Genomic DNA, 27,560 nt, shown 5'->3' on the forward strand with positions numbered 1-27,560 from the left:
TACTGCAATGATAAAGGTGTCAGTCATAACACCTGCAGCTAGAATTTTCAAAGTACAATTATTAAGCACTTAAAATTTGACCAGCGTGAATCAAGATGGACTCTGGCATTTAAAAAGAGATATGACTGCAACTAATTGTTACATAAGTCATGGTGTGAACAAAGAAAGGTAACTAGCACAGGCAAGCGAGGGATTTGTACGTTCCTGGAAAGGCGGTATCTATTCAGGTTAACATTTAAAACTATATAGGATGCTGACCTATCATGGTAAGCTATCTTCATTCTATGTTATCTTTATTCGATGAAAAAGCAAAAACCACTGTAGAAGTAGAACGGCAGGAACTATAACCTACAAACCTGAAAGGCCATGGGTTATAGAGTATTGGCAGAGTGATTTACATGTGTTAGGCTGAAAGTGTAGGCTGGGACCAAGTAGGGAATTCTGAATGTCCTGACCAGGAAGTTGGACTATTGTACTGGTAAAAGAAATGATCAACCAGATGTCAACAGGATTGGAAGTGCACAATAGAAAGATTAGAAAGGCATCAAGAAGAATGATCTCAGAAGAGAGTGGAAGAATGGAGAAAAGGCAGGAGTAGCATTAAAGAAAACAGTCAAATATGAATACAACACTAAAGGAATATAAAAGCAATGGTAATAAAGGTAGTAAAAATGCAAAGGTACAAGAGAAAAAGGGGCCATGAGTGAAGTGTAGCACTGGCTAGTCAAAGAAGTTAGTGGGGTAGGCAGTACATGGTGATCTAAATTCAGGTGGTGGGAGAACAGAAAATAGCAGATGTCTAGGTAGAGGTAGAAGAATTAAGAGCTGGAAATGACAAGAAAAGGAGCGGTAGTGATCTGGAATTCAGGCAGAACATACTCACAAAAGGAAAGAGAAGATGTGAAGGATTGGAAGAAGGTATGAACAAAGCTGAGGTAGTGGGAGAGATCCACTGACCTACTCAACAAACACATGATGGGAGGCTACAAAATACAGGGAAACATTTTGCAGACATTCACAGTGCATGGCTGTGAAGGGGTTATCCAGAAAATAAGAAGAGGGGTAATGCTAGGAATTAGGGAGAATGGAGTTGCTAGATGCAAGACAATGCGTCATCTCACACAGGGATTTTTAGGTGCTACAACATGAATAAGAAATGGAATTAACTGGCAGGTTACATAACTTGATACCTTAGCAAACTCAGCAGGAATTAAAGGAAAAAAAAATTTTAAAAAACCCTAATTTTTCCCACGCATGAAGAATTGAAGAAAATACATGTAGAGTACAGAATAGATACCAAGAAATCTAAGAAGTAAACATAATACACAAAAATAGTTATCCACTGAGTTTATTCTGGTTAGAAACACTGAAGGCGAGGGGAGACAACATGAATTCCAAGTCTACATCATGCTGAAGATCCTTAGGAAAGGTGAAACTCAGTGGGATCTGTCGAGTGTGTCATGTGTCAGGTCAGAAGATCAGAGTCAGAGGAAAAGGTCAAAGTTAGACACCCCACAAGTGCATTATTTCCTAGGGAAGAGAGCCCAACGTCTGACCAATTGTAAATCCCTGGATCTGATACAAACGCAGGCGATTTGGAAGAAGCTGACTGGCAGCCACCTGGATACCAACTTGGATGATGACATCACTGAAGCCAGAAACAGGCACAGTGAGCATATGAACCAGTTTGCCTATGGCTCTCAGGTTACATCTGCAGTTCTAGTATTCTAGCTCTTTAGATCATGTATTAGCTGATCTTCCTCGCAATAGGTAATAGAGGAAATTAAAAGAAAACAGTTTGGTGTTTGCAATACCAAGCCCAGAGCAAAGTGGTATACACAGATGGATATCAAAGAAAGTGTAGTTATTCAAAGACAGCAATAAAGGAAAAAGGGGCTCCAAGTTAGGAGCCAGCCTTGTGAATGCACTGCCAGGCTTACTGAGAAATATGGGTAAAAAAGGGGGCATTAGATGGCAGTTTCCTGACACCTTTCACTCAGGAAAAAAAATAGGAGGAATGGAGTAAGACAAATTAAAAGAGATTCCTAAAAAAAAAGGAGGTTTTAAAAGACCCACAAAATCAGTTATACAGAGAACAGGGCCTGGGCAAAGGCCTGTCACTTTAACGATAAAGTGCAAAATAGCCATTTTAAAGGTCCCTTATATAAGAATGATCACAAACGGCAGGTCACCAGCATTGACACAAGGTTACATGGACGTATCTGTCACCTTAGAACTTTAACAGCCAGCTTCCCTGGGTTAGTATGCATTCTACATGTCTACACAGCCCATTCGACTCAGTAATGGAGAATCACGAAGTATGCAATGTAGGCTATGAACAAAGAAACTCAGTGTGCAACCTGAACCTTCCTATTTTACTGCTGGACATACCGGCATCAGGCTGTCACAGCACTGGGGGCAAGAATGGTTTTCAAAGTCACTCTGAAATGTTCAAATCTAGGTATGACTGAGGAAGCATATCAAAGACTCTTTTTTTTTTTTTTAGATAACTGAGAACCAGGCCACTCTTCTTTTATTCCAAATGGGAATTAACCCAAATCAACAGACATGCTACCTCTGGCACATGGCCCAGCTGCATGAAGAACCAGCCGCAGCGCAACACAAGGGATTGAACCCCACCACAAAGCCTACATCTCCACTTAAGGGGAGAAGGACACACATCATTAACTTTCAGCATTTACAAGCACTGAAAAATATTTACAAGCTTAGGGGTTTGCTTTTTGCTAATTTTTTCCTCTCATGCTTTGAAATTTTTGTATGCTTGCTTATCTTTATATTATGTCCACTGAATTAAAAAACATTTTTAACCTGATGTAGAAGAAACACAAAAGGCAAGTCCTTGTAAGATTAGGCAGTGACCACTGAAAGCAAGTCTCTTTCTATTAGCTGATAAGACAAGATAACCAGCATTCCTGAATATACAAACTCTTGCATAATGGTAAAATTATCTTAAATTTTAGCGAACATTCTCATGCAGAAAATCTGTGCCTATATAGACCGAAAAGTTTCAGTGTAATCATGTTATAATTCATATTTAATGTTTGTTTGGAGCTCTAGAAAGAACACTGAAATGGATACTGGGAGAAAACCAGTAAGGTAATAATAATAACATTCTCATAACCCTCATGAGACAGCATGAAACCCATGACTGAATCAGGTGAGATCCTACCATAAAAAAATCCAATTTTGTTATTTCGGAATTGACTTTTTTATTTTTTTGGCCGAACCAGGGATTGAACTCAGGCCCTTGCGCTTGCCAGGGAAGCGCTTATTTCACTGAGCCATGTTCCTGGCCCCGATTTTGTTATTTGAATATAAATGTTTCCCTTTGATCAAAAATAGGAATCAGATAGAGTAATAAATTATAGGATTAAGATCCCAAAGGAAAAAAAGGTGAAAATCCATTCTTAGCAAAATCATAAAACTGAAGCAAATTAGAAAAAACCCAAAAACCTTTATCAAGTATATATAAATTTTAACTTCAGTTAGGAGGGAAAAGAAAATGAAAGGTAAACAAATCCCCACAATAAACAAAACTAAGTCTTTCTCAACAATAACTCCCACTGATTTCATGGTTGACAAAATTATCTCAAAATGTTTAAAAAATTATCCCAAATTGCACACCAAAATAGAATTTTCATATCATTCATGTTAGATCGAACAGCTATCTACTATAATACCCATGAGATTTTGATCTCAGTTCCTAAAATGGAAAAAAATAGCAAAAATTATCTCTGTGATGGTCAATTACAGTAAAATGAAGTCACGTGCAATAATCAGTAGAAGTCGGGCTTATAGAATGTAAGAATAGCATGAGCTGAGGCTGTTTTGATGAGAAACCAGGAAAAGCTACATTGATCCAGGAACACAAAAGCTACATGCAACGTGCGTTAGCACCCACGCGGCTCCGCGGGGAGCCCACCTTACCTCCCATCCGCGTAGTCTGTGTCCGCCCCGCCCCACCACACATCGGAGTCATCCTCCTCTGCATCCGCGGAGTCCATGTTGTCACTTTCTTCCGCCAGTGGGCAACACACAAACTCCACGCCTCGGAATTTGTCAATCCCGCAGGGCAGCAACATGCCATAGTCGTGCAAGTTGGTGCTCTTCTCACTGCAGGTCTGCAGGGGGCAGGGAGCAGACAGTGAGGGGCACAGGAGGCGTTCTTCCGCGCAAGAAACCCCAAAGGTAACACTCAACACGCGGCCCCGGCTTAGCTTCACAAGGGAAGCCGTTTGTTTTTGAGTGCATTTACAACAGGGTCTCCAGCAGACCACTCTGGTGCATTTTGTGAGTTCATTGCTATTTCATATGGGTGCGGTGTGATGCAGTAGAGGTCCATAGAAACAACTGGGAGGAGGCTGATTGGGCAGTGTTGGCTGTCCTAACTGCAAGGCTGCGCTTGCAAACAGACACAGAGGACCCAGGCTTTCGGACTTTGCTGGTGAATCAGGAACCTAGGAAGACACCTTGTCCTTCCCCACTGCAGCCCCAGCTCCACTACAGACCGTGTTTATCTCCCTGGCATTTGTCTTACTCTAGACACTCTAGTTGTCGTGGCTCACCTCCCAGAGCAAGTCCTAGAGAGAGAAGAAACTATCTCATCTATGCTTTAGCTCTGGAATGTCCCCCAAAGGGCTCTGTGCTCAGAGGTCTGGCACTTGGGCACCCGGGAGGTGACTGGGTCCCGGGGTTGCTGCTGTATACTCATCAGTGGATGAGAGCTGAGGTGGCTATTAGGACTGGGTTGGAAAAGCCAGGCCACTGGGAACATGGCCCAGAATGGCACAGCCCCCTCCCTGGCTGCCCCTCTCTCTAATTCCTGCCCACCGTGCTGTGAGCAGCTTTCCTGCCCCATGGGGCCCTTCTTCCCCCACACCCTTGTGGACTTGGAGCTGTTTGACCACAGGCTGAAAAACGAGCCTGTCGGACACTGTATCTCAGAAATAAGGGGCGTCACTAAGCTGTCCTTTGCAGCCCCTATGAATCAGAATGTACAGTTCTGAGAGATTTACCTTTCAGTATTTTTTGCTTTCTTGGGTTCTATTAAATTTGCACAAATCTAAACAAACAGAAAGCTCAGAAATCATCTACAGATGACAGAGGAAAGGTTTATCACTCAACATCGTTCAGTGACACTATTACAGAATGTATTCTGACCTCCTAAGAATTAGAGACCCTTTTTTTTCTTAAAAACAAAAAATTTTCCTTTCAAAATTCAGAAGAAATGAAAACTGATGTTTAGATAGGAAGCTGAGCTTATGCAATCTCTTCAGTCTCCAAAACACATTTCTATATGTGGAACCTTTTATTTTATATTGACTCAGAAGCTAAGTTGCCTCAAACTTGAAATCCTCCTTCGAGTCTCGCTTCCTGAGTGGCTGGAATGAGAAGCATATACTACTATGCTGCTCAGAATATATTATTATTTTCTTAAATATATTTTATAAAAGGCAAAATGTTTTCTGTTTAATAGTTTTAAAGCTATGGTATTTGGGATAAGTTGAACTAGATCAGAGTCTCTGAGCTCAGAACTGACATTTTAGACTGGCGAGTTCGCTGGTGTGGGCTGGCGTACTGTCCTACGCATGCCACCATGCGTAGCAGCATCCCTGGTCTCCAGTCACTCCACGCCCGTAACTCATCTTCCTCCAGTGATGACAAACAAAAATGCCCCATTTCATTTGGATAATGGAGCAAAATGGACCTGCGTAGAAAACCACTAAGCTAGATCAAGAAGCCCGATTCTAGGAGATTGGCCTCACCAGCTTGCCATGGGGAGCCACGTGTCTTTAGCAGGAAATAAACACTGTATCAAAGGGACAGAAGTGTTCTAGAGGCAGCAATAACACAAAGGGACATTTCATGCTGCCTTGTCTGTTACTGTATTAGCACAAAACAGAGATTAGCAAGCGTCTGGATGTGGTGCTACAGATCACCACCTCTTTACACAACTAGGTCCTTGCCAGTGTAGACAAATAGAGGTGACAGCATGGCCTGCTGCATGCAAAACTGGACCATATAACCTAGAGACTGAAGCCTAGCTGTAGCTTTCAGGCTGAGGTCTAATGACCTATTTCTCTGTTCTATGACTACAGAAAAAGGTTAAATTAGGAAAAACTTATATATGAGAGAAGCAAGTAAGAAAAAGATTGAAAGATAAAAAGTGTGCAAATTTTAATTTTACTCTATTTACGAAATATGGCACAGACACATAATGAATCTAACTAAAGAGGAGCCTGAATTCCAGCTCCTTGTGAATATTTGCAAAAAGGAAGGCTGTGCAGATACGAGCCTGCCAGTACATGGAACTCTACCCTTTCTGTTCCATTCTACTGTAACTTAAAAATACACTTGAAAGTGAAGTCTATTAAAAAAAAAATCTTATGGATAGTAAGATTATTAGTTACTTATCAACAGGCTGTTGCCTCAACATACTCTTTGACATGTAGTTGGGGATGTGCCCCAGGAAATGACACTTTGTAAGAAGGAACTTAGGGGACGGTACCTCTTTGGCAACCGTGTGCCAGTGAAGGTGGGTCTCACAAACATCCATCCGCTCCTGGTGTAAGAATTTGCACTTGTCAGGAACGAGGAGGGCATCGCTTACAAACTCACCAACTGAAAGAAAGGAAAACAACTTCCGGTCATTCCGTGAGCATCACAGTGCTCTCACACAGAGCCTTTCCATCAAGGGCAGGAAATTCAGAGATGCTATCTGTCTTTAAGAACTAAGCAATAAAATCATGACTCTGATACCCTCAGAACACAGACTCTAGACTTATTTAGTAGCTTTGGTCCATACCACACCAACCCTGATGGGTATGTATTTCCTACATGTTATAAATGATATCTTTCTTTAATCTAAATCTCTGCTTCCAAGATAATGATGTAAAAGCTACACAGCTAATCAATTTCCACTCATTTACAGGAGATAAAATATAAAAACTGATACTACTGTGTTTCTTACTTGAAAATTTAGATCTGTTTATAAACTACTAGAGATTTTGGCATTTTTATAGTGCTAAAAAATTATTTATGCATAAGTATATATGTATTCCCATAACACATGAGAGAAATTTAACTCAATTATGAAAACCATTCTTTGGACTTTCATGTATATCGTACACATTATGTGTAGGCAATGCCAGTGCTGAAATACAAAGACATTATATAAAATCCTCCATGAGCTCCTCACCTTTTAATGAGGTGAAAGCTGGGTAGTAGCAACATAATACTTACAGAAGCTATGAACTCAACTGGGATTTGTGTTGTTCACTGTAGTAGCACCAGTCTTTAGCATAAATCCTGAACACAGCAGTAACAATAAACATCTACTTATGAAATAACAAGTTACACATTATAAAGATGAGAAAAGTATTGGGCCAGTATAACCAGTGAACAAAACTCCGTGGATATACTGGGAAAGACCACAACTCTAGATACAAACCTGAATGGATGGGCAAAGCACACTATGTGGGAATGCATACAAGCTCCATAAAGTAAGGATAGCATCTATCTTATATGGCATTACCCTCAACTCCTGGCTCACTACGAATACTCATTCCCCAGATGGATGGATGGATGGATGGATGGAGAATGGATAGATGGATGGGAAGGAGGGAGGGAAGATGGATGGATGGATGGATTGAAGAATGGATAGATGGATGGAAGGGAGGGAGGGAAGATGGATGGATGCATGGATGGATGGATGGATGGATGGATGCATGGATGGATGGATGGATGGATGGATGACAAAAATCCTGGGAAAACCTCCCATGCAAAGAAAGAGTAAAGAAAAGGCAGAGTACATTGCTATGGCTGGAGCATACAATGAATGAAAAAGGAAGCTGAGAGTAAACAAGACTATGAAAATAAGACAAGCTCAACTGGAAGTCTAAAGTTGTGGACATCACTTTTAAAACATAAGGTAAAATAGGTTTTAAGAAAGAATGACGGGTGGACATTTGTTTTTCAGGTAGATTTCCACATCAAATCAAGAACTACCTGGTGAGGTACTGAAAGCAGGAATGTCACTGAACAATCCACCAGAGCCCCATAGGACAGACACAAAAGAGCAGCTGGAGCCTATCACCCCAGTTAGGTCAGAAACGCAGGTTCCTCACAGCAGTGAAGGCAGAAATTGATCTTTCTCTTGCATAGTATGTTGTAGTACATGAAATATAAAGAGTGATAAATGCTTAAGAGAAAGAAAGAAAAGCTTTATCCATCTCATAACAATGTTTAAACTTTAGGCTGCTCCTGGCTCAAACATGTAAAATTTCTCATGACATTTCAGTATTTGCTCTAATAAATCATGGTTTTGTAATAAGCTAAGCAAATCCTCAGCAAGAACAAGGCCCTGCATTTTGCCCCTCCTTAATTCTTTAGCGTGATCCATGATGCCCATGTCATCCCATGTACAAAAACAATGATTAAGGCCGTGAGCAGCACTTGCTGAGGAAAAGGGAAGCTGCCGGCTACATGCATGGCTAACGGCACAACCGTACCACACACAGCACCATGCTCCACAGAGCTGGGTGGTGTTATCTCCTGCACACCTCACTTCCTAGGTGAGAAACCCATCAAAAAACCTAAAGCTGTTGGCAGGATAGCTCAGTGGACGAAGTGCCTGCTTTGGCAAGCACAGGGACCAGGGTTAGATCACTGGCACCATATGCCGCACCAGCCCCTCCCACAGTCATGCTGAGCTGGCCAGAGTCCAGGAGTGGTGGTGCCCACCTGTAATCCCAGCACTAGGGAGGTTGAAAACGGGAGAATCACTACGAGTCACAGCTGCATAGTGAGACTTGGCACACACACACAAACAAGGAAAAAATCTAACGCCAGCTATGCTTCAGAAGACTGTATTCTAGAGCCATCTATGATACATACCTTATACGGGAAGAAATCACGTAATGTAATTGACACATTGTTCTTTACATAGAATGATAAGAAACAAAACAGACTAAAACAAAACAAGCTCCCAGCAGAGTGGGAAAATGGAGACAAAGGCCAACTAATAAGGAACTAATGTTCTCCCAAATGGACTCTTCAGGATTGCTGAGGTTAGAGAATCAAGCTTAGCAGCTAGAACAGACCCTTGAGGCCTACTACCAGTTTTCAAGGCTACAGGACTCGGAAGTGACCAACGGCAGCAAATGCCCATCTCATTCGTCAGTGCTGGGCAGCCACACTTATGAATGTCCAAAATAGTAAGTTATGCTTTTTCCCCTATTTTATAAGTAAAATTAAAAAGATCAGGTTATGAGACATTTAAGAGAACAGAAGACCCTTTGGATCTTGGCCTAAATGAGTTGTTGAGGGCATAAGTTGGACAACCGAAGCAAAATAACACAACCAAATGCATCTCGTTTCACTCATGCTTAGTATGCTGAGGATTAGATTACAATGCAATGCTGAGTCACTGAAAGATACATCATTAAAGAAAATATAATGTTCATCCACAAGACATGAACAGCATTAGTCATATTAGAGTAACTGTTCCTTGAATTTATAAAACAATAGCAAAAGTTTTCATTTGCAAATGTTTCATTTAATATTATAAAGGTGGTCTTCAGTTTCTTCCATTCACCATAGCTAGAAATACAACTCCTAAAATGAAAGTATTCTTGAAAGAATTCATGCTGGTTATTCAATAGTCTCTTCGTACTGTGGGAAGGGGACTGAAAGATGGAGGAAGGGTGGAGGACAGGAAGCAGAAGTGGACATAATAAGAATCAAGATGTCCTGTGCATGGATCAACTCCCACGATGAATATCATCTTCATGTACTACAAACACGTACTAATAAAATTTAAAATAAAAAAGATGAAGTCCAGCCCTTAAAAAAAAGCTATCAGTGCAAATGACTCACTTTACCCTAACATTTAAAGATCAGCAGTAAATAGCTTTGCTTATGTTACTTTGATGGTGATGAAACACATGAAATTGTTGCCCATCTGAAATTTTAAGATATTAAGCTAAGCTACAAAAACAGATTAAAATATTTAACATGGACTACGAAGGAATGGTGAAAAAAAAAATCTAATGAAGCCCTTTTCACAAACTAGCTTAGCTTAACATGGTTTAATTTCCTCTTCCTAGTTATACAGGAACTATTATTTTTTAACTCTATACTAGGATGAGATATTATGAGAACTCTATGCTCAAAATAGTTTATTAATAAACAGTCTATCATTATACCTAGAGTTTCCACATAGAACCATATACACCTTAAGTTTGGAAACAAACCACTTGTTTTCTTAGTTCAATCTTGCAGGACAAAAAAAATTCTTAGTAGAATTCAAGCAAATGAGATGAAAAAATATATTAAGCATCATCATACAAATTATGTTCCTATTTACAATGGACTTCAGGAAATTTGGTACCATTTAATCTAAAAGGATAAATTAACATTTCTTATTCATGCTTATTGTTACACACACAACCTGGTTTCTAGAATAGTGGAATTTTACTATACTTCAAGCACTTGCAAATTCCAAAGGAAAGGGAGTTTTCTAAGCTGCTAAAGTCTGGGTCTGGCTTTCTGGCTTCAAAGTCTGGGCAAAGTGAATAATGATGCCAAATTCAACACAGACTCGGCAGGCCCCTGCCCACTGGCTCCTTGGTGGTCTTTCAGGACTGTCTGGCTCCAACTCCCTCATTTAGTGTATGGGGGAAAGCCCAGGTCAAGTGTTTTGTCCTCAGAGCCAGCTGGCAGCAGGAATGGGCTGAAAACCAGGTCTCTGGATGCTCCATCCAAGAGCGGTAACTCAAACTCATGTATTTAAAATTGGTTGAAATGGTGTCGTTGGCCTTTCTCTTGGCTTTTGTAAAAACAGACTCATTTCTTAGATTGTGAAATACTTTAATATATATCCATAATGGGGTCAATTTGACATTGAAACTAGAGTTCAATTAGCTAATAAACTGGGTGTGCATCTGGCTGCACAGTGGACATGGTAAATAGCAGTTTCAATGCATTGGGGTTGTGTATCTCGCATGAGAAGTGACAGTAGTCAAGGCGGGGTTGCTGCAGACATTCAGTACCGTCAGGGATCAGGCTGGTCTTATCTTTCTATGTAGCCATCTTTAGCATTTTGACCTTTGCTCTCATGATTGGTCACAAAAAGGCCACAAAAACTTTAAATTTCATGTCTATATTTTAGACAGAAAGTAGGAAGGACAGCTCTAAGGGTACAGGTTTTTTGTCCCTTTTCTCCCTAATGAAGACTTGATCATTCTCTGGGGCAGACACACTCTCCAGTGACTCCTGGGAACCTCTCACAGGCCTTTCCTGTGTTATCTGCCCACACGTAGCTGCAAGGGAGTCTGCCAGCGTTTTCAGTTGAGCACACAGCCACCCTTCAACAGAGCTCTCTTAGAAAGGAAAGAGTGGGAATGAATGCTAAACTGACAAGCAGCAGGGTCCCAGGACCATGGAATTCAAAGACATAAAGGTATTTTTCAGTGTCTTTATGTTGCCTTTTCAAAAGACACATGACTCTAGGAAGAAAACAGGGTTAACACTATTGAGTGCTACTCCTACAAACAAAGGAACCGCTCCATCAGCAGTGGAAAATGAGATGGCAGCAGGTGTGAGAAGAAAAACAAAAATCTTAAAACTAAGAATGCTAGGTTTTTTAAAGTCAGACTGATTTTTGAATAGATAGATTTAAAAGGTTCCAGAGCCACACAGAGTTCCTTTGAGGCACAGACACTGAACAAGATATTTCTAGGAACCTCGGAGAACTACAGCAGGTGTCCATGCTTGGAGACTTAAGATATGTAAGTGGGATAGAATAGAAAAAATAAGTAACTACAGAGGGTGGTCAGGATCCTGGGAACAAAGTGTCCAAAATGTCTAAGGTTTTGGATTCTGCCCGAGGTATGGCTTCCTTCAAGAGTTAAAAATGATTCTGGAAAGAGACTTGGTGTTCACAATAAAATTTTAGAAGAATGGCAAATGGTCAGTTTCCCTGTATGCAGGCCCAGAACTGGCTCATGAAGGACTTATGCCCACAGCTTCAACAAATGAACTAAATGACTGCTGTGCAGCTTCTCTCACTGTCTTCAGAACTATGCACTGAAGCAGCTACAATTCCCACTGAATTTTATGAAGAAAGACAATGAATATGGAACCAACCCAGATGACACACACAGTAGATGGTACAGCTGAGAGAATTTAATGAGTTAATATTCATACAACATCTGATTTCCTGCCATAACAAAGGTGTTCAACCATTTGCTATTACCGTCTTTTCCCCAGTGTATGTTCATTAACTATTTCTTACATTAGTAACAGTCATAGTAGTAAAAACAGAAACAACTGCCATTATTTACTGATCACCTACTATGTACACACTGAGGACAAACAGGGTTTCATGGTCATTGCATTATTACTCTTCAGCTGCAGGCTTACAAACAGTATACATGGCAACACTAACATCAGTCAACACAGTGGGACCGAGTTCATGAGTGTTAGTAGGCAGTCACAGTGATCAGCTGTGTACCGGGCACAAGTCCTGCGTGTGAAAGGAGCTTTCTGAACCCCTCTGGCAGTTCTGGCTCATCATCCACTCACTCTTCATGAGGAACTATTTTTCTGATTGCTACAAATACAGGAAGTGACAAAATAATGTGATGAAATAAGATTCTAGAGAGAAATCATAAAGAAAAAGTCTGTGACACAATAAATACTATAGAGGCAAAGCAGAAAAGGGACACAGCAATTTGGGGGAGGGTGGGCAGTGTAATGTTACAATGTTCAGGAGAGGCCTCAGTGAAAATAGGACATCTGAGTGGAGACTCGAGGACGTGCAAGGACAAAGCATCCGAAAGCAGAGAGAATAATACCGCAGTCAAAGGAAGGAACAGGAACAAAGGGCTGGGGGAAGAAGCATGACTGAGCTCACAGAAGAGAAAAAAGCCCAGTGATGTCAGAGGGGGATAAGGGGCAGAAGATCCATGGGTCGCAGTGAGGGCAGACTCTTTGGTCTCAGACACCACCAACACTCCAATGTGTTACGCCAGAAGACTCATTTACCAAGCCAATTATTCTTGCCCCATAGGTCAAGATTAGAAAGGCAAGGCCAGGTTGGGGGATGCTGCAGTAATCCAGGTGGGAGGTAACAATGGCTCGGATCAGCATGAGAGCAGCAGGGATGATGGTGAATAGCAGTAAGATTCTGTATCTCATTAGAAGGTCAAATCTGAAGGACCAAATAGAGGGGGCCCGAGGATCTAGCTTGTTCCTATTCCAGTAGCTGAAGATATTTTAGCTACATGCTCAAGAGGATGGCAAACATGGGACATGCCTTTCCTAACTGTTCCTCATCAAAGCTTAGATATGTAAAAGATTACAGATTTATGTACTTTTTGACCCCAACCACCACATACGTGTATATCAAAATAACTGACACAATAACATTTACTCAGGCAGTTTCTATTACATTTTACCACTTCGGACTGTTACTCCACAAGCGTGTTTTCTTGAATGTGCTCATCATGTGCTGGTGTTCTTTAACTTTCACAAGCTAACAGCTAGGCTGGAAAACTTTTCTGGGGGGCACTTTTCTTAACAAATGGAAGAATACTTAAAGCAGCTACCATGACACCTCTCAAGCATTTTTCCACATGATAAGATTGTTACAGGCTTTGCTTCAGTGTGGGCAGTTACTGTGTTCTCAAAGGGCACATGGGACTGTATGACACATCTCTCTAGGGGACTGTTGCTGTCACCAATATTTCACTGTAACTACTACCAGACCATAGTGAGAACTGACAGATGGAATTCTTCAGATGAAAACTATTTGCCAGATGGCAGAAATAGATTGAGTAAGCTAAAACTAAAAGAAGAGAAATTTGGAAGTTTCACTTAAATTTTCTCTCAGATTGATTCAAATGAGTTAGAGTACAGCCTCACATACATACCCCATCCATCCATCCATGCCTAAATGACAGGAATAGATGAAATAAAAACAGTGCGTTTGACACAGGCTGTGAATAACTTGGGTCTTAAAAAAAAAAGGGAATAGCACAAAGGATATATGTTAATAAAAACATAGGAACAAAATGTGAATCTGTTGGCAACTTTAGTGCTTTTAAGAAAGCTTCCTGTAAGAATGAAGTAAGACTTCTAATAATATTACTATGCAAATATTCTGAGACTAAGCAACAAAGCAGTGGTAGGAGACTCTTGGATCGACAACTCACAGATCAGCAAAAGGAGATCCGTGCAGTAATACATCACAATTGGAGAGGTCTGGATAACCTTGTATTTACCTTAAACCACACACAGATAGTTGGCTCCCTAAGTATTTACAGGTCTGTGAAATACAAAGGCGAGTATAGACAAATACATTGCCTTGCTCTATCAGTGAAGTCAAAAGCAAAATCATTCTACCAGAATAAGCATATCTAAAGCCCAGATTCTGGTTTTTAAGACTATTCGACAAAATGAATCAGAGATCTTAGGGACATGGCTGATTCCCAGACTGGAGCAAAAAGCATGCAACATTAGCCTAAAACATATTGTAAATATTTAAAGAAGGGAGGGAGGGAGGGAGGGAGGGAGGGGGAGAGGCAGGGGTCAAAAGAACACAGGAGCCAAATGAAGAGCTCCCAGTAGTTAATCTCCAATGAGTTGAACAACAATATATTATAATGTAATACAGAATTATAAATTAAAGCATAACATAAATATCCATGAATAGAACCAAATGAATAAATAAATGTAAGAAAAGAGACAAATTTGTGCAGGAGAATTTCAAATAATGTAGTAGATATTGAGAAAATGAAGCATATATCTCTACTCCTTCATAGCAGACTACGCAGTTACTTTGTTTTAAAGAGTACACTCTTCAAAAGGGGATAGAGTAATTTTACAGAAGAACTTGACAGGACCAGTGAGATTTCTCAGCAGACTTAGGCAAGCGCGGGGACCAGGGTTCAATCCCTGGCACCACATGCCGAGCCAGCACCACCCCTGGGCACACTGAGCCAGCAACCAAGTCCAGGTGTGATGGCACATGCCTGTAATCCCAGTGCTGGGGAGGCTGCAAACAGGAGGATCAATATGAGTCTGAGCCACATAGTGAGACCCTGTACCAAATACATTTTTTTAAAAAAGAAGAAAAGCAGAATCCGGCAAACAACTACGTGAGACAGGTAGTCAAGTTTAAGATCAATGAGGATCTATCATGTTAATATCATGTACCCATTTAATACAATGTCATGAAAGCAGCATGTTATCTTTACAGTCTTCCTTCTCGGAAGCTATAACCTTAGTCGAAGCATGAGAAAATTCCAACAGGAGTGCTTCCCACAAAGTGCCTGACCAGTAGTTCTCAAAACTATCAGTCATTAAAAACAGGTAAGTATTAGAAACTCAGCAAGGGAAGGCTAATAAGAACTTACAAAGAAATGCAAGTGCTTTCCTGGATGGAACCTTAGAACTGAAAAGGAACATCTGACAAAAATTAATCTGAATAAACCATGGACTTTAGTGAAGAACAATATACCAAAACTGGCTGCCTCATTGTAGCAAATGTAACATAAGATGTGAGCAAGAGGGATCACTGAATCCCGTAAGAACTCTGAAGTTAATTTTTCTGTAATTCTAAAGTTGTTCTAGAAAATGAACTCTAAGGCCAACATATAAAATTTTGTAAAATAAGAACACAGCAACTTTGCATCCACACAACGTAGCCTTCCAAAGAATATCTATAAGATTATTATAGTTGAAAACAGGTTATAAGAAAAACCTTCTTAACCTAAATTTCTCATTTATGACATCTATAAGGACTAGACAGAGCTTTGTCAGAAATCTCAGCAAAATAATTCATGTAAGTAACAAGCAGCATTGAAATTCTTTTAAAAAGTTCTGGAATTTAAAAATAAGCACATATATGTCAGCAATAAAGGAGATTCTGTGCTTTCCAACTTGCACCTTGTCTGAGGAATTTAACTGGTCATAGAATTCAATTCCTCTTCACTCACAAGGAATCTCAGGCCTGATGGGGCTCTGCATAACAGGCTCAACTCTGGACCCCCAAACTCAGCCATTATTGAAACACTGCATTAATCCTGAATGTCCTCTTCCTTATCAACAACCCAGAAATGAGGTTACGTGTATGTCCTTTTCCCTCTTGTTTCTTTTTGAATTCATTAATTGTTTATATCCTATTATTAATCACACCTCTTCTTTGTTACTAGTACTTGTAATAACTCCAGCATCTGTTTGAAGATGAAGCATCAATTTTTGTTAGATTCCATCTCTCCAGATTGTTCAGTTCTCACACTCTGAGGCGCTGCAGATCATCTGGCTGGCTCTTCTTCGCCCCCCCTGGTCCCAGCGCCCGGACTCATGATGTGTTCTGGGACAGACCTACACACAGACTTCCCTGATGCGAGGGAGTGTGGTTTGGATTCAGATGGCTCGTGATTACACTTCAAGACGTGGTGATTCCTTCGGGGCTGTTGGAGAGCTTTATTGTTGGGAGGAATCACCTGGGGAAGTTGTTAAAGTAAAGGTTTTAATTGGCCTGTGAAGGGTGGAGCTGAGCCTGCTTCCCTAAGGACTACCTCCCCAGGGATTCTGGGACCTGTTCCTTCCGGGAGCAAGGGTCTCCTTAAAAGAATTCACTACAATTCACCCCACTGAGGCTCTTGTTTTCTCACAGGTTATTGTGTTATAAAACCTTTTCAGAATACTTTGTTCTTTTCCTTTTATTTTTAATTGTGGTTAAGACAAACTATATAAAATTTACCATTTTGATAACTTTTTATCTTTTATTTATTTATTTGGTACTGGGTCTCGCTACACAGTTCAGATTCCTAGTGATGCTCCTGTCTCAGCCTCCCCAGTGCTGGGATTACAGGTGTGCGCCACCACGCCTGGTTTTAGTGGTTGGCACGGTGTGCCTCAGCTTCCAAGGCTGACACAGTGTGCAGTACTGGTGATTAAACTCAGGTCCTTGCCAGGCAGGTGCTTAGACCGCTGAGTTAGCTCCCTAACCCCCTGACCACTGGTTCAGTAGTGTTAATTACGTTCAATGTTAGGTAACTATTCATCTCTAGAATGTTTTACTTCATAAAATTAAAACTCTGCACCCACTGAAGAACGATAATTCCCCATCTCCCTACTCCCCTATCCCCCAAATACCATCATTCTATTTTTTTTTCTTTTAATTTGACTAGTTCAGGTACCACAGATAAGTGGAACTGCATAATACCTATCCTTTTGGAAAGAAAAATCTCTCATCTATGCCTTCACTGAGATGCACACAATCCCGCAGATCCGTTGCTCTGGTATAGTTCAAAAGCCAGTTCCACACACCCCTAAGAGGCAAGTTGCTCCTGCATGGCATTTTGCTTAATCATAGAACCACAGAATCCAGTAGAGAGAGTTCTAGAATTGGAGACAGTACAATGAGTCAGGTGAGTCTAGTGATTCCCATATGAAGGAAATCAATTTCTTTTACCCAAAATGCTTGGGACAAGATTGTTTCAGACTGTGGATTTTTTTTCTTCAGATTTTAAAACAGTTTTGCATACACATAAGATTACATTGTGGGTGAGACCTAAATCTAAGCATGAAATCCATTCATACTTAATATACACTTCATACTAATGTCTGCAAATAATTTCATACAGCATCTAATCATTTGGAGCAAGAAGCCAAGTTCTGTGGTGTATGATTTGCACTTCGGGCATCAAGCTGACACTCCAAGTTTCAAATACCAAAACACTGTGGATTTCAGATGTCAGAATTAGGGATGCTCAACCTGTATTAAGAAGTAATTCTTGGGGCTGGCCGGGGTTCGATCCTCGGGCCTGCCATGCTAGCCCTGCACCAGGGACGCGTTGAGATGGCAGTTGAGACTGGGCATGGTGGTGCACGCTGGCAATCCCAGCTCTTGGGAGGTTGTAAACAGGTGGATGTCTGATCTAGTAGTGAGACCCTGAACACCCTGTAGACCCTTCCCTAAAATACAAAAAGAAAAAAAAAGTAATTCTATAAAGGCCTCCTGACCAGAGATGTTCAGCTGGGTTGAAGAACAAGAAAAAATTAAAACCTATCATAAATCACTTTAATTTTAAGCAATTATCTCTGTCACCACTATTACAAAATGCCACTTTGCATACTACCCAGTTTCATGGTGAACACCAAAGAACTAAGACATAATCTTGCCTGGAAAGAGCACACAGAAGCTTAGCCCAACAGAAATATAGCCCATAGATGGGATTTTAGACCTATTAAAAATAATTTAAGGGCCGGCCAGATAGCTCAGCAGACTAAAGTACCTGCTTAGGAAGAGCACAGCACCCAGGGTTTGATCCCCAGCATGCTGTGCTGACCCCACCATGGGGCACCCTGAGGTGGCAACAGAGACTGGGCTGGTGGTACATGCCTATAATCCCAGTGACTGGGAGGCTGAAAAGAGGAGAATCACTGCGAGTCTGATCTACACAGTGAGACACTGCAGACCCCTACAACCCTGTAGACCCTGTACTAAGCACACTTTTTAAAAATTAAAAATAAAAATAATTTACAATGTAAAATTAACTTTGGTAATATACTTTATGTAGCCCAATATATCTTAAAAATTCTATAACTCCCCCCACACAATCAACTTAATAATCATTACTGGGACATTGTTTTTCTTTTTCTCCCAGGCTAGTTCTCCTGTATGTGGTGTGTGTTTTACACTTTCAACAGGGTTGGGACTGGTGATCTGTTAAGTGCTGAAGAACCACCTATGGCCAGTGGACAGCAATGGGGAGTGCAGATTTAGCATCAGATTTTAGAGGATTTCCTTCCTGGAGTGTCAAGCTGAATGTGGACAGACTGAGGTTATGGAGAAAATCTGATGCCAAAGTTACAAGCTTAGGCAAGAAGCCATAAAGTATAAGTCATATAGGGGGAGAAAATGAAACTCCTGACCTAGATGATACCTGGGATGAGTTCATTTTCCCTAAGACCGAAGAATGAACAAATGGAGGTTAAAAGCAGAATATACTTATTGGGGAAAGAAAGCTCCTGTCTGAGAGAGGGACAGGAAGGGATGAGGCTGAGCTGGTGGTCCCCGGGAAGCTGTCTCTTCCAGGGACTTTATTCATAGAGTAAAACCATATAGTGAGGCGGGTCTAAGGTAGTGGAGAACATGGGAACTCACTTGGGTGGACATGAGGTGGGACAAAACTATGGTCAACCAATGAGATTACAAGCACCATTGCTCAGGTAAAACTGATTAAATTCACTACCATATGGGGAAGCCAGTCACATTGCAAGTAGGCATGAATATGGGACAGGGTCTCTTCCTGTTGGGGTTGGGCTAGTGACTCAGCTGGGCTCTTTCAAGGTGATACCTTTTTAGAATATCATTCCCTGATGCCTATCCCTAGGGAAGTATGTGACCGTGTTTGTTTATCCTTTTGTCTTGAAGTCTGACCCAAAGCAGGAGCATCTGTGTCTCCCAAAGTTGCAAAGTCACCTAGTCTTCCATATCGTCTCCTTGAGGCCCCATCTGACTGCCTATAATATTTCTATCTAATTCAGCTGTTTACAGCATAAGTTTGCATACAGTGAGACTGTACAGTTTCATTCTCTGTGGCATCACTAATACCATACAGCTTAGTCATTAAGAGGATTCTATTTGTTGCTGCGCATAACTATTTAACAGCAAATTGGCCTTCCCCCATTTAAACTTTTACAGTTCTCATAATATGTACTTCTGGGTATATGGCTAATTATGTAGCAACTAAAAGGAAGGTTTCTAGTAGTAATTAAGATTTCCAGGTTCACATCTCTGTTAGCTTAGTTCAATCTTACTTCTGAGAGATGAGTTGAAAAGCAGAGGATATCCTTCATATATATATTTCCCCCCTTGAAAATGGAAGTATCCTCACTGGCTGCCTTCTCCTAACACTTTTCTTTCTCCTTATTAAAAAATTCAAAGTCAAATAGGTTTTGAAAGATGCAATTAGTTGTGGTTACATGTGGGCTTTTTAGAAAACCGCATAATTGCTTACAAAGTACCAATCAGGCTCAAGTAGGGTGAAGCAAGAGAACTACCAGTTATTACCAAAACCTTAAATCATACACAGGGAGATAAAAGATACACAGCATGTGTTTTCCAGATACCATATTCAGAAACCCAGGTGTGAGAAAGGCTATTATCAAGACACAAGAGGGACTCGACCAGGTAAACCCATCAGAGCTTCGGGCAGTCGATCTCTAGCCCTGACTGCTTTCCAGCCCAGCTTGACAACCTCCATCAGCAACTTTCCTGGACTCCATCATCTGGTTCCCACTCTTGCATATCATTACCTCTCTTCTTACCACAGTCTTCTGCAGCTTCCACCAACCCCACAGAGTTCGCTCTCCTTTCTGACTTTTGCCTTTCCTCCCCTCTCATTCCCTCATCTTTTAATAATTCTGATTATAGAGTAAGTTCCTGCCCTTTACTCTGTTTTTCTTACTTTGTTACCCACATATAACATCCTCGCCTAAGAATTCATCACGTTTCCCAATCCCCCAGTTCTGACCTTTCGCTTGACATTTCTAGTTACCTGTTAAATACTTGCCTGCAGAAGATACTGCTTTTAGCAAATGTACCAGAATCAAGTGCCCAATTGACTCATCAAAGCTTTGTGTCTTGCCCAAGACTCAAAGAGCCATTCTTCACGAGATAAAACTCTCTTAGGAGAAACTGGAGAATGAAAACAGATGTCACTATGTTGTAGGCAGCTGAATTAGATAGAAATATAGGCAGACAGGGCCAGATTCCTCTCAAGGAGACACCATAGAAGACAACGTGACTTTGCAACTCTGGAAGAGACAGACACTCCCATTTGGGCCACACCTCACTTCCTTAGGGATGGGCATCAGGGAATGATATTCTAAATAGGTATCAATCACCTTGAAAGAGCCCAAATGAGTTACTAGCCTAGCCCCCAACAGGAAAAGACCCTGTCCCATATTCATGCCCACTTGCATTGTGACTGGCTTCCCCATATGGCAGTGGATTTAACCAATTTTACCTGAGCAATGATGCTTGTAATCTCATTGGTTGACCATAGTTTTATCCCACCTCATGTCTACCTAAGCGAGTTCCAATGTTCTCCACCACCTTAGACCTGCCTCATCATATGGTTTTACACTGTAAAAGTCCCTGGAAGACAGCTTCTTGGGAACAACCCAATTGGGCCCCCGCCTGGCCCTCTCTCGGAGCTTTCTTTTCTCCCAATAAATATATTCTACTCATAACTTCTGTTTGTTCCTAAAATTCATTCTTCAGTTTTAGAGAACAAGAACTTGTCTCAGGTACTTTCAGGTTGGGAGATCATTTTTCCCCTACATCATTTGGAGGTCATCCACCCTGACATGTTTTTCTCCCTGTATCACTTGGAGATTCCCTGTATCAACTGCAATTCACAAGAGTAAGCCAGAAAGAAATTAGGACATGATACTTGCAACTGGCAAAACCTTTGACCTGGTATTAGAACCATGCTAGAAGTTTCTAAAGCAGAGAAAGGAGAAGTATCAGAATTCTGTCACTCCACCAGCAACACTAAATAGGGACAAGAAGTACAGTACTTTATCAAATAAAAATGTTATTCATCAAGCTCTTCAATAAAAAAATCTTTTAGAAATTACCCACATTCCTTTTGAGTTAGTTATATTTTAGAAAGCACAACCTTTTCATTGAGGATATGTCCCCAAATAAATTAGAATCTCTCTTTCTGCTAAGATGCCACAGTGAACTTAGAAATTTCCACTCAGATTTGTAAACAACGCTTAGCTTCATTATTGCAAATCAATTTTCTGGGGCTTATCACTCCTCTGAGAGCAGGAATAATTGAATGTCTAGACCCACAGAAAATGGTCTGAGTGGGAAATCTACATTCAGGCTTCAAAAGGCAGGTCCCCAACAATTATTTAGGAAAAAATTCCCTTGGAGAATCCTGATAGACTTGAGTACAGTTGTACCAGGTACAGGTACAACTGAGTTATCTTGTCCACACCTGTGGACACAAGGTGAAGCTACGAAATATCGTGACTCTCCAACAGTGGAGAATAGGGCTAACCGCTGAGTCTTTACGACACATATATAATGGGTTTTAAGAATAACAGGGAGTACAGAAACTGTTCACAAATAACTAGAGAACAAACCACCTAGAACTCTCTAAGGTTAGTTAAAGGCTATGTATATATAATTTGAGACTTCAGGTCAGAAATTGCTTCAATAACATCAGTAAAAAAAAAAAAACTACTCCAAATTGACAAAATCCCATTTCACATAGCAAAATGAGAACGAGGCTCATCTTCAATCTAGTAATTTTCTTTTATCACTACAACTTCAATCACAGATGTAAATGGCAATTTTTGCTCCCTTTGCTACTTTTCTGCTTGAACGAATTTGATAATGAAAATGTCTGCTCCTTTCAGAGAGAGCACTAGTGTCATTCAAATTTTACATACCAGGAAAGGAGCAAATGCATTTATTTAGACGCAAAATCATTTAAATATGCACCGTTACAACCTGCTGCCCATTTATGGATGCAGGAGTTTAAAATTCCCTGAAGCAGTAAAGCAAGACATCAAATGAAAGGGCATTCATGCTTCAAATCTCTTGAGCTACATCTTCCCCGCTGCACGCAGCCCCGCCTTCCCTTCACAGCCCTACTCAACCAGAAAGCCATGGAGCTATGCCAGGGCCATTCCATTACCTCAGTCTTCCAGGTCAACAATCCAAAGTCACAAAAAAGCCTACTCAAATTTACCTCTCCAGGGAGCACATATTTTAAAAAGCAAGCATTCCAAGCAGGCAGAATCTCCACCTTTAAGTCAAACTAAGCTTTAAGCAGCTTTGCCCTATCACACATAGAAGATACAGGAAGAATCTGAAGATGGAAGATCTCTCATTTTAAAGTTAACATTTAGAAAGGAGGAAACTGTAAGATTAAGGTTCGGAACCAAGGGGACAGTCCTCCTTCCAAACAACACAGTTTTTGGTTTTCATTTAAAATTAGAAAGATGATTCAAATGTATATTAAAGGAAAGTGGTCATTAGAATCTGAGTTATTTTACCTCAGAAATGTAGCGTTTTTTTGGAAAATGCTGAGAAAAGATTCTGATTTTGGTGAGAGAAGCTGGACCACAGATTCTTCTAAGAAAAGTGTAAGTGACTTTATCATTGTGAGGTCAAGGGCAGGCTTTGCAAAAATAATTAAATACGAGGCTGACTGAGGATCTGCAGTATCTAGCTGCAGGAACCCATCTAATGGATAAATAAAGTGTGTATTCCAGGTCACTCAAGGAAGGAAAACGGCAAGAGGCCGGCTCCCTCTCTTGGCGTGAGCCCCTTCACACCACTGCATGACAATTCTTCCTCTTCATTTCTTTCTCGGTTTATGTCCAAACTATCTGGAAATCTCAAAGCCATGGTTTTTAAGTTGCCATACCTTAAAATAGCTACCTGTAAAAATCTCTGGTAAGTGTGAATTTTCAAGGCCACAAACAAAGGCCATGTCTTCACAAAGACTGAAGATGGATTGAGAAGCCAACTGTTTCACTGAAATCGCAAACTCCTTTGGTAGTGAGTCTCGTGTGCAAATAAACATTCAACAATTTTAAAAATGAGTGACATAATTTAAGTCCAAGTATCAGTCCAAGTATCTAAATTCCTCTTCATGTCAAAATTTTAACTGATGATTATGCCTCCACTTTACAAGGTTAAATTAAATACATGAATATTTCCTGAGGATTTAAGCTTGATTTCATTTTTGTATGCCATTTGTCAATTTCCGGGGGTGGGGGAGGAAAAAAAATAACAATAACAATAACAATAACAGCTGATTCTGGTAATAGCCAAGTATGAGGTCTATGTTTCCTTTAACAGTTTGGTTTCTATGACAAGTTCATTTAAATCAAATTAATTACTTTTCTTTTGTTAGTGGATGTTTGACTTAATGAATATGTATTTGTTTTGGCAATTTGTGTAGGTCAGTAACACACCTTGATCATTTCCAAGCCCTTTACACCTTTCCTTAAAGAGTAAAGAGGGAAATCTTTACTCATTCTAAATTCTCATGCATAAAAATGAGGGTCCAGGAAAAATTCTGTTCTTTACCTCAAATAGTATTCAACAGTAAACCAATAGACAAAAATGGAGGATGAGGTATAGCCTATACTTATGTGATCTCTGCTTAACCTAAGAAGCTCTAATTTACCATTTATTGATAAGGAACTGGCTCAGAACTTAGATGACATGTCCAAGCAAAGCCAAGAGCCAATACTCTTGGAGTTCACGTCAAGTCTTAATTCTTTGTGAAGAATCTCTAGCAAACAGCCTGGTCTCTGACATCACTGAGGACAACCAAGGCAGGCATCTGGGGCAGTACTGTGCGGATGGTGATTCTTAGCAGGTGTGTACAGGTACCAGGAGGAGTCCCACAGAACACAACTTTCTCATCCCTGGGACACAATACCTGACATGACAACTTAAAAGAAGAAAGGTTTATTTTTGGTTCAGTTGGTACGCGTTTCATACATAGAGGTTTCCACAATTGGCTGGCTCCAAAGCCAGGCAGCGTGGTGGAGGAGAAAGAGCTCTTGGCAAGCAGGGAAGAAGCAGAGAGCTATCAGGGGGGAGTAAGGATGTATTTCTCCTTCCAGGCCAGGGCCACAGTGACCCAGCTCTTCCCACCAGGCCTTACCTCCTGAAAACATATTCGGCTATAATCCCTCCAATGGACCAAGCCAGTGAGATGACACACCTCTGATCCAGTCAGCCCCCCAAAGCCCAGCCATGAGTGCATGGGACTTCAAGCAACATTTTAAACATAAATTAAAACAATATCTCTATGTAGAATTTCTTAAGCAGGCAGAAAGTTAGTCTGAGAAGATAGGTGAAGAGCAGGTGGTAAAACAGAAGCAGGAGTATGAAAATGATGTGGAGAGAGGGCAGCGCCCACAGGATCGAACACCACTGAGGGATTCTTTGACAACATCAAAGACAGCTGGAGTTGAAGGGATTGATGCTTGATAAAGCTGACCATGGGCAGCATGGGAGGCTAAGAAGATCACATAGCAACTTCTGGCCTACCATATTAAGAAGTGTGACTGAAGACACAGACCAAGGGGACAACTTCAAAGAAGATGTGGGGTCTGCTGCCTAGAGTGAAGGCCCAGGAGTCTCTGAAGAAGGAAAAGCAGAGATGGCTAAATATTTCTGACATATGAAATTGTACAGTGGGCCAGTACATCAAAGATCTCTATGAAGTCAAAGATCAGACACAATGAACTTTAAGGAACCTATGGAAAAAAGGTGCCCAGGTGCACTGTACTGATGTATTTAGACTGAACTGAGAATTTTAAGTAAAAACTCTAGATGGGAACAAAATTCCAAAGGAAAACTAAGTTTAAACTATTTAACTGATAAAATACAGGCCAACTTCTAGGCAGACTGAGGATATTATTGAGCCCACTGGGTAACTCATGTCTGGCTTACAATTAAGACTAAGCTTTCAGTTAAGTCTGCAGTTACCAGACCTAGGCACAGGAATCTAGCAACCATGGGAAAGTATCTTCCCAGCTGATGAAGAGTCCATCCAATTAATAGATCTTCACCTCTTCAGTGACACTTAAACCTCTAAAAATTAAATTTTTAAAAGGCTGTGCAAAGTAGTTGACACTCCAAATGGCAATACTCTTGAAAATAACGAACATCACTTATTCAACAAATCAATGGAATGCCTAAAATACTTAATGGCATAAAAAGATTGGAACCCTTATTTTATTTTATTTATGTATTTATTTGGTACAGGATCTCGCTACACAGCTCGGATTCACACAGCATGCAGCACTGGGGATCAAGTCTGCGTTCTTGTACTTGCCAAGCAGGCACTTAAACCACCAAGTTATCCCCCAGCCCAAGGTTGGAAAGCTTAGAAGGGAAGTGTCTATGCCTACATCAAACATCTCCTAAACTAGCACATCATCTATGAGTTTGTATTTCTCTTAAACTCTCTGTGGAAATGCTAGAACCATGCTAGGGCAGGCCAGTCACATGACACAGGAAATGCACCTGCGCTATATTTTTCAGGAGACTGTCTTCTAGGTATGTTCCCCATCTCTCTCCTGTGTTCTGCATGAGCTGGTCTCCAGAGCGCAATACAGCTGCCGGCAAGTGACTGCCCTTCACCCCTAGGGTCAAAGCCAAGGTCTAAGACTCACTGGCAGGAAGGCCAAGGTGGGGAAGAGTCTCTGGGGATGCAACACCAGCACAGGCTGGCATCTGCCAAAGGAAAAGGGAGAATTCAAGGAAGCCACTCAGTGACTATCAGGGAAGAAAAACAACAGAATTTACCTTTATTCTGGACTTTGGAGTTTTCTATGTCAAGTCCTAAAATTTGAATGTTCCACAACACCCTCTGATACTGAAGTAGAATCTGTATCTATTTTAAAATCTTTCAGACACAAAGAATGTATTTGGGCACTCTTAACATGGACTTCTTTGAAACTGAAATAATCTCAGATTCACTGTCATATCTTATAATGATAATTAACAATTTTTGTAAACTATTTAAAAATGTAGTTTTCTTCTTCTGGGTTTTTAATCAATTTTTCATTAACCATAAACAACTAATTTTTTAAGGGATCAAAACACTTAAAGGAAAATATTTTTTAATTTCATTTCAGTATTTATATGATTTGCTTTTCCCTTAAAAAAAGATGAGCTGCATCTTACAATACTAAAGCAAGCATTTCTTAGTTTTCTGTTGCTGTACTTGGACATTAGGATATTTGCAAGTCTTTAAAGTCTACAATAAAAATGTTCTTCTATTCCATCCCATTTTTGAATGTTGGGGAAGTCTATGTAAACATTCCTGTAAATACTCTAGAACAAAGTCTTAAAAGAACTGCTGTTTAACACAAGCTCAAAGAATTCTGAGGGAACATTATCTGTGAGAGTATCCAAGTATATACTTGTCATCTTAAAGATTTTTCAGGCCAGGGAGATGGCTCAGTAGAATAAGTGCTTCCCTGGTAAGCACAAGGGCCTGAGTTTGAACTCCGGTTCTGCCAAAAAATAAAAAATAAAAATAAAAGCTTTGAGTTTAAAGATTTTTTCAATAGCTGGAGATCATTCACAGAACATCCTTTTAAAAAATGTCTTTCTGTCCTAAAATTTTATTCAGACAAAAGATGACTGGACTACCTTTAATTTCTCATTTGACTGTATCTGAATAGTTTGAAGGTCATTGCTAGTACATGTTTAACTTGTAAGTCTTCCATGGGTAAAGCTATTACTAACCCCACTCTGCATCTGTTTATCTACAGTAATTTACCTTATGTGATGTATCTTGTTTTCTTGTCAGTGGTAAGTATACAAGGGTTCCAGTTTCAATGGGGGGCTCCACTAAACTATGTAAAGCAGCCATTCAAATGGAAAGGGTTTGAAAGCTTTGCAACAGAAAGAAAGAAAGGAAGGAAGGAAGGAAGGAAGGAGGGAGGGAGGGAGGGAGGGA

General features: G+C 40.5%; 1 protein-coding gene across 6 annotated transcripts in view; it reads right to left on the reverse strand.

Moving 5' to 3' along the window:
- App (amyloid beta precursor protein) overlaps nt 1–27,560 on the reverse strand; it is a 260,558-nt gene that overhangs the window by 144,399 nt on the left and 88,599 nt on the right. For all 6 annotated transcript variants that reach the window (XM_004627702.2, XM_004627701.2, XM_004627699.2 and 3 more), the window contains exons 4-5: nt 6,530–6,642; nt 3,949–4,142 (exon numbers count right to left, since the gene is read on the reverse strand). In XM_004627702.2, coding sequence (XP_004627759.1) covers nt 3,949–4,142; nt 6,530–6,642 — 307 coding nt within the window. The remainder of the gene's footprint in view (nt 1–3,948; nt 4,143–6,529; nt 6,643–27,560) is intronic.

This window comes from Octodon degus, unplaced genomic scaffold, assembly GCF_000260255.1.
Source record: "Octodon degus isolate 3935 unplaced genomic scaffold, OctDeg1.0 scaffold00020, whole genome shotgun sequence".
Classification (NCBI taxonomy): domain Eukaryota; kingdom Metazoa; phylum Chordata; class Mammalia; order Rodentia; family Octodontidae; genus Octodon; species Octodon degus.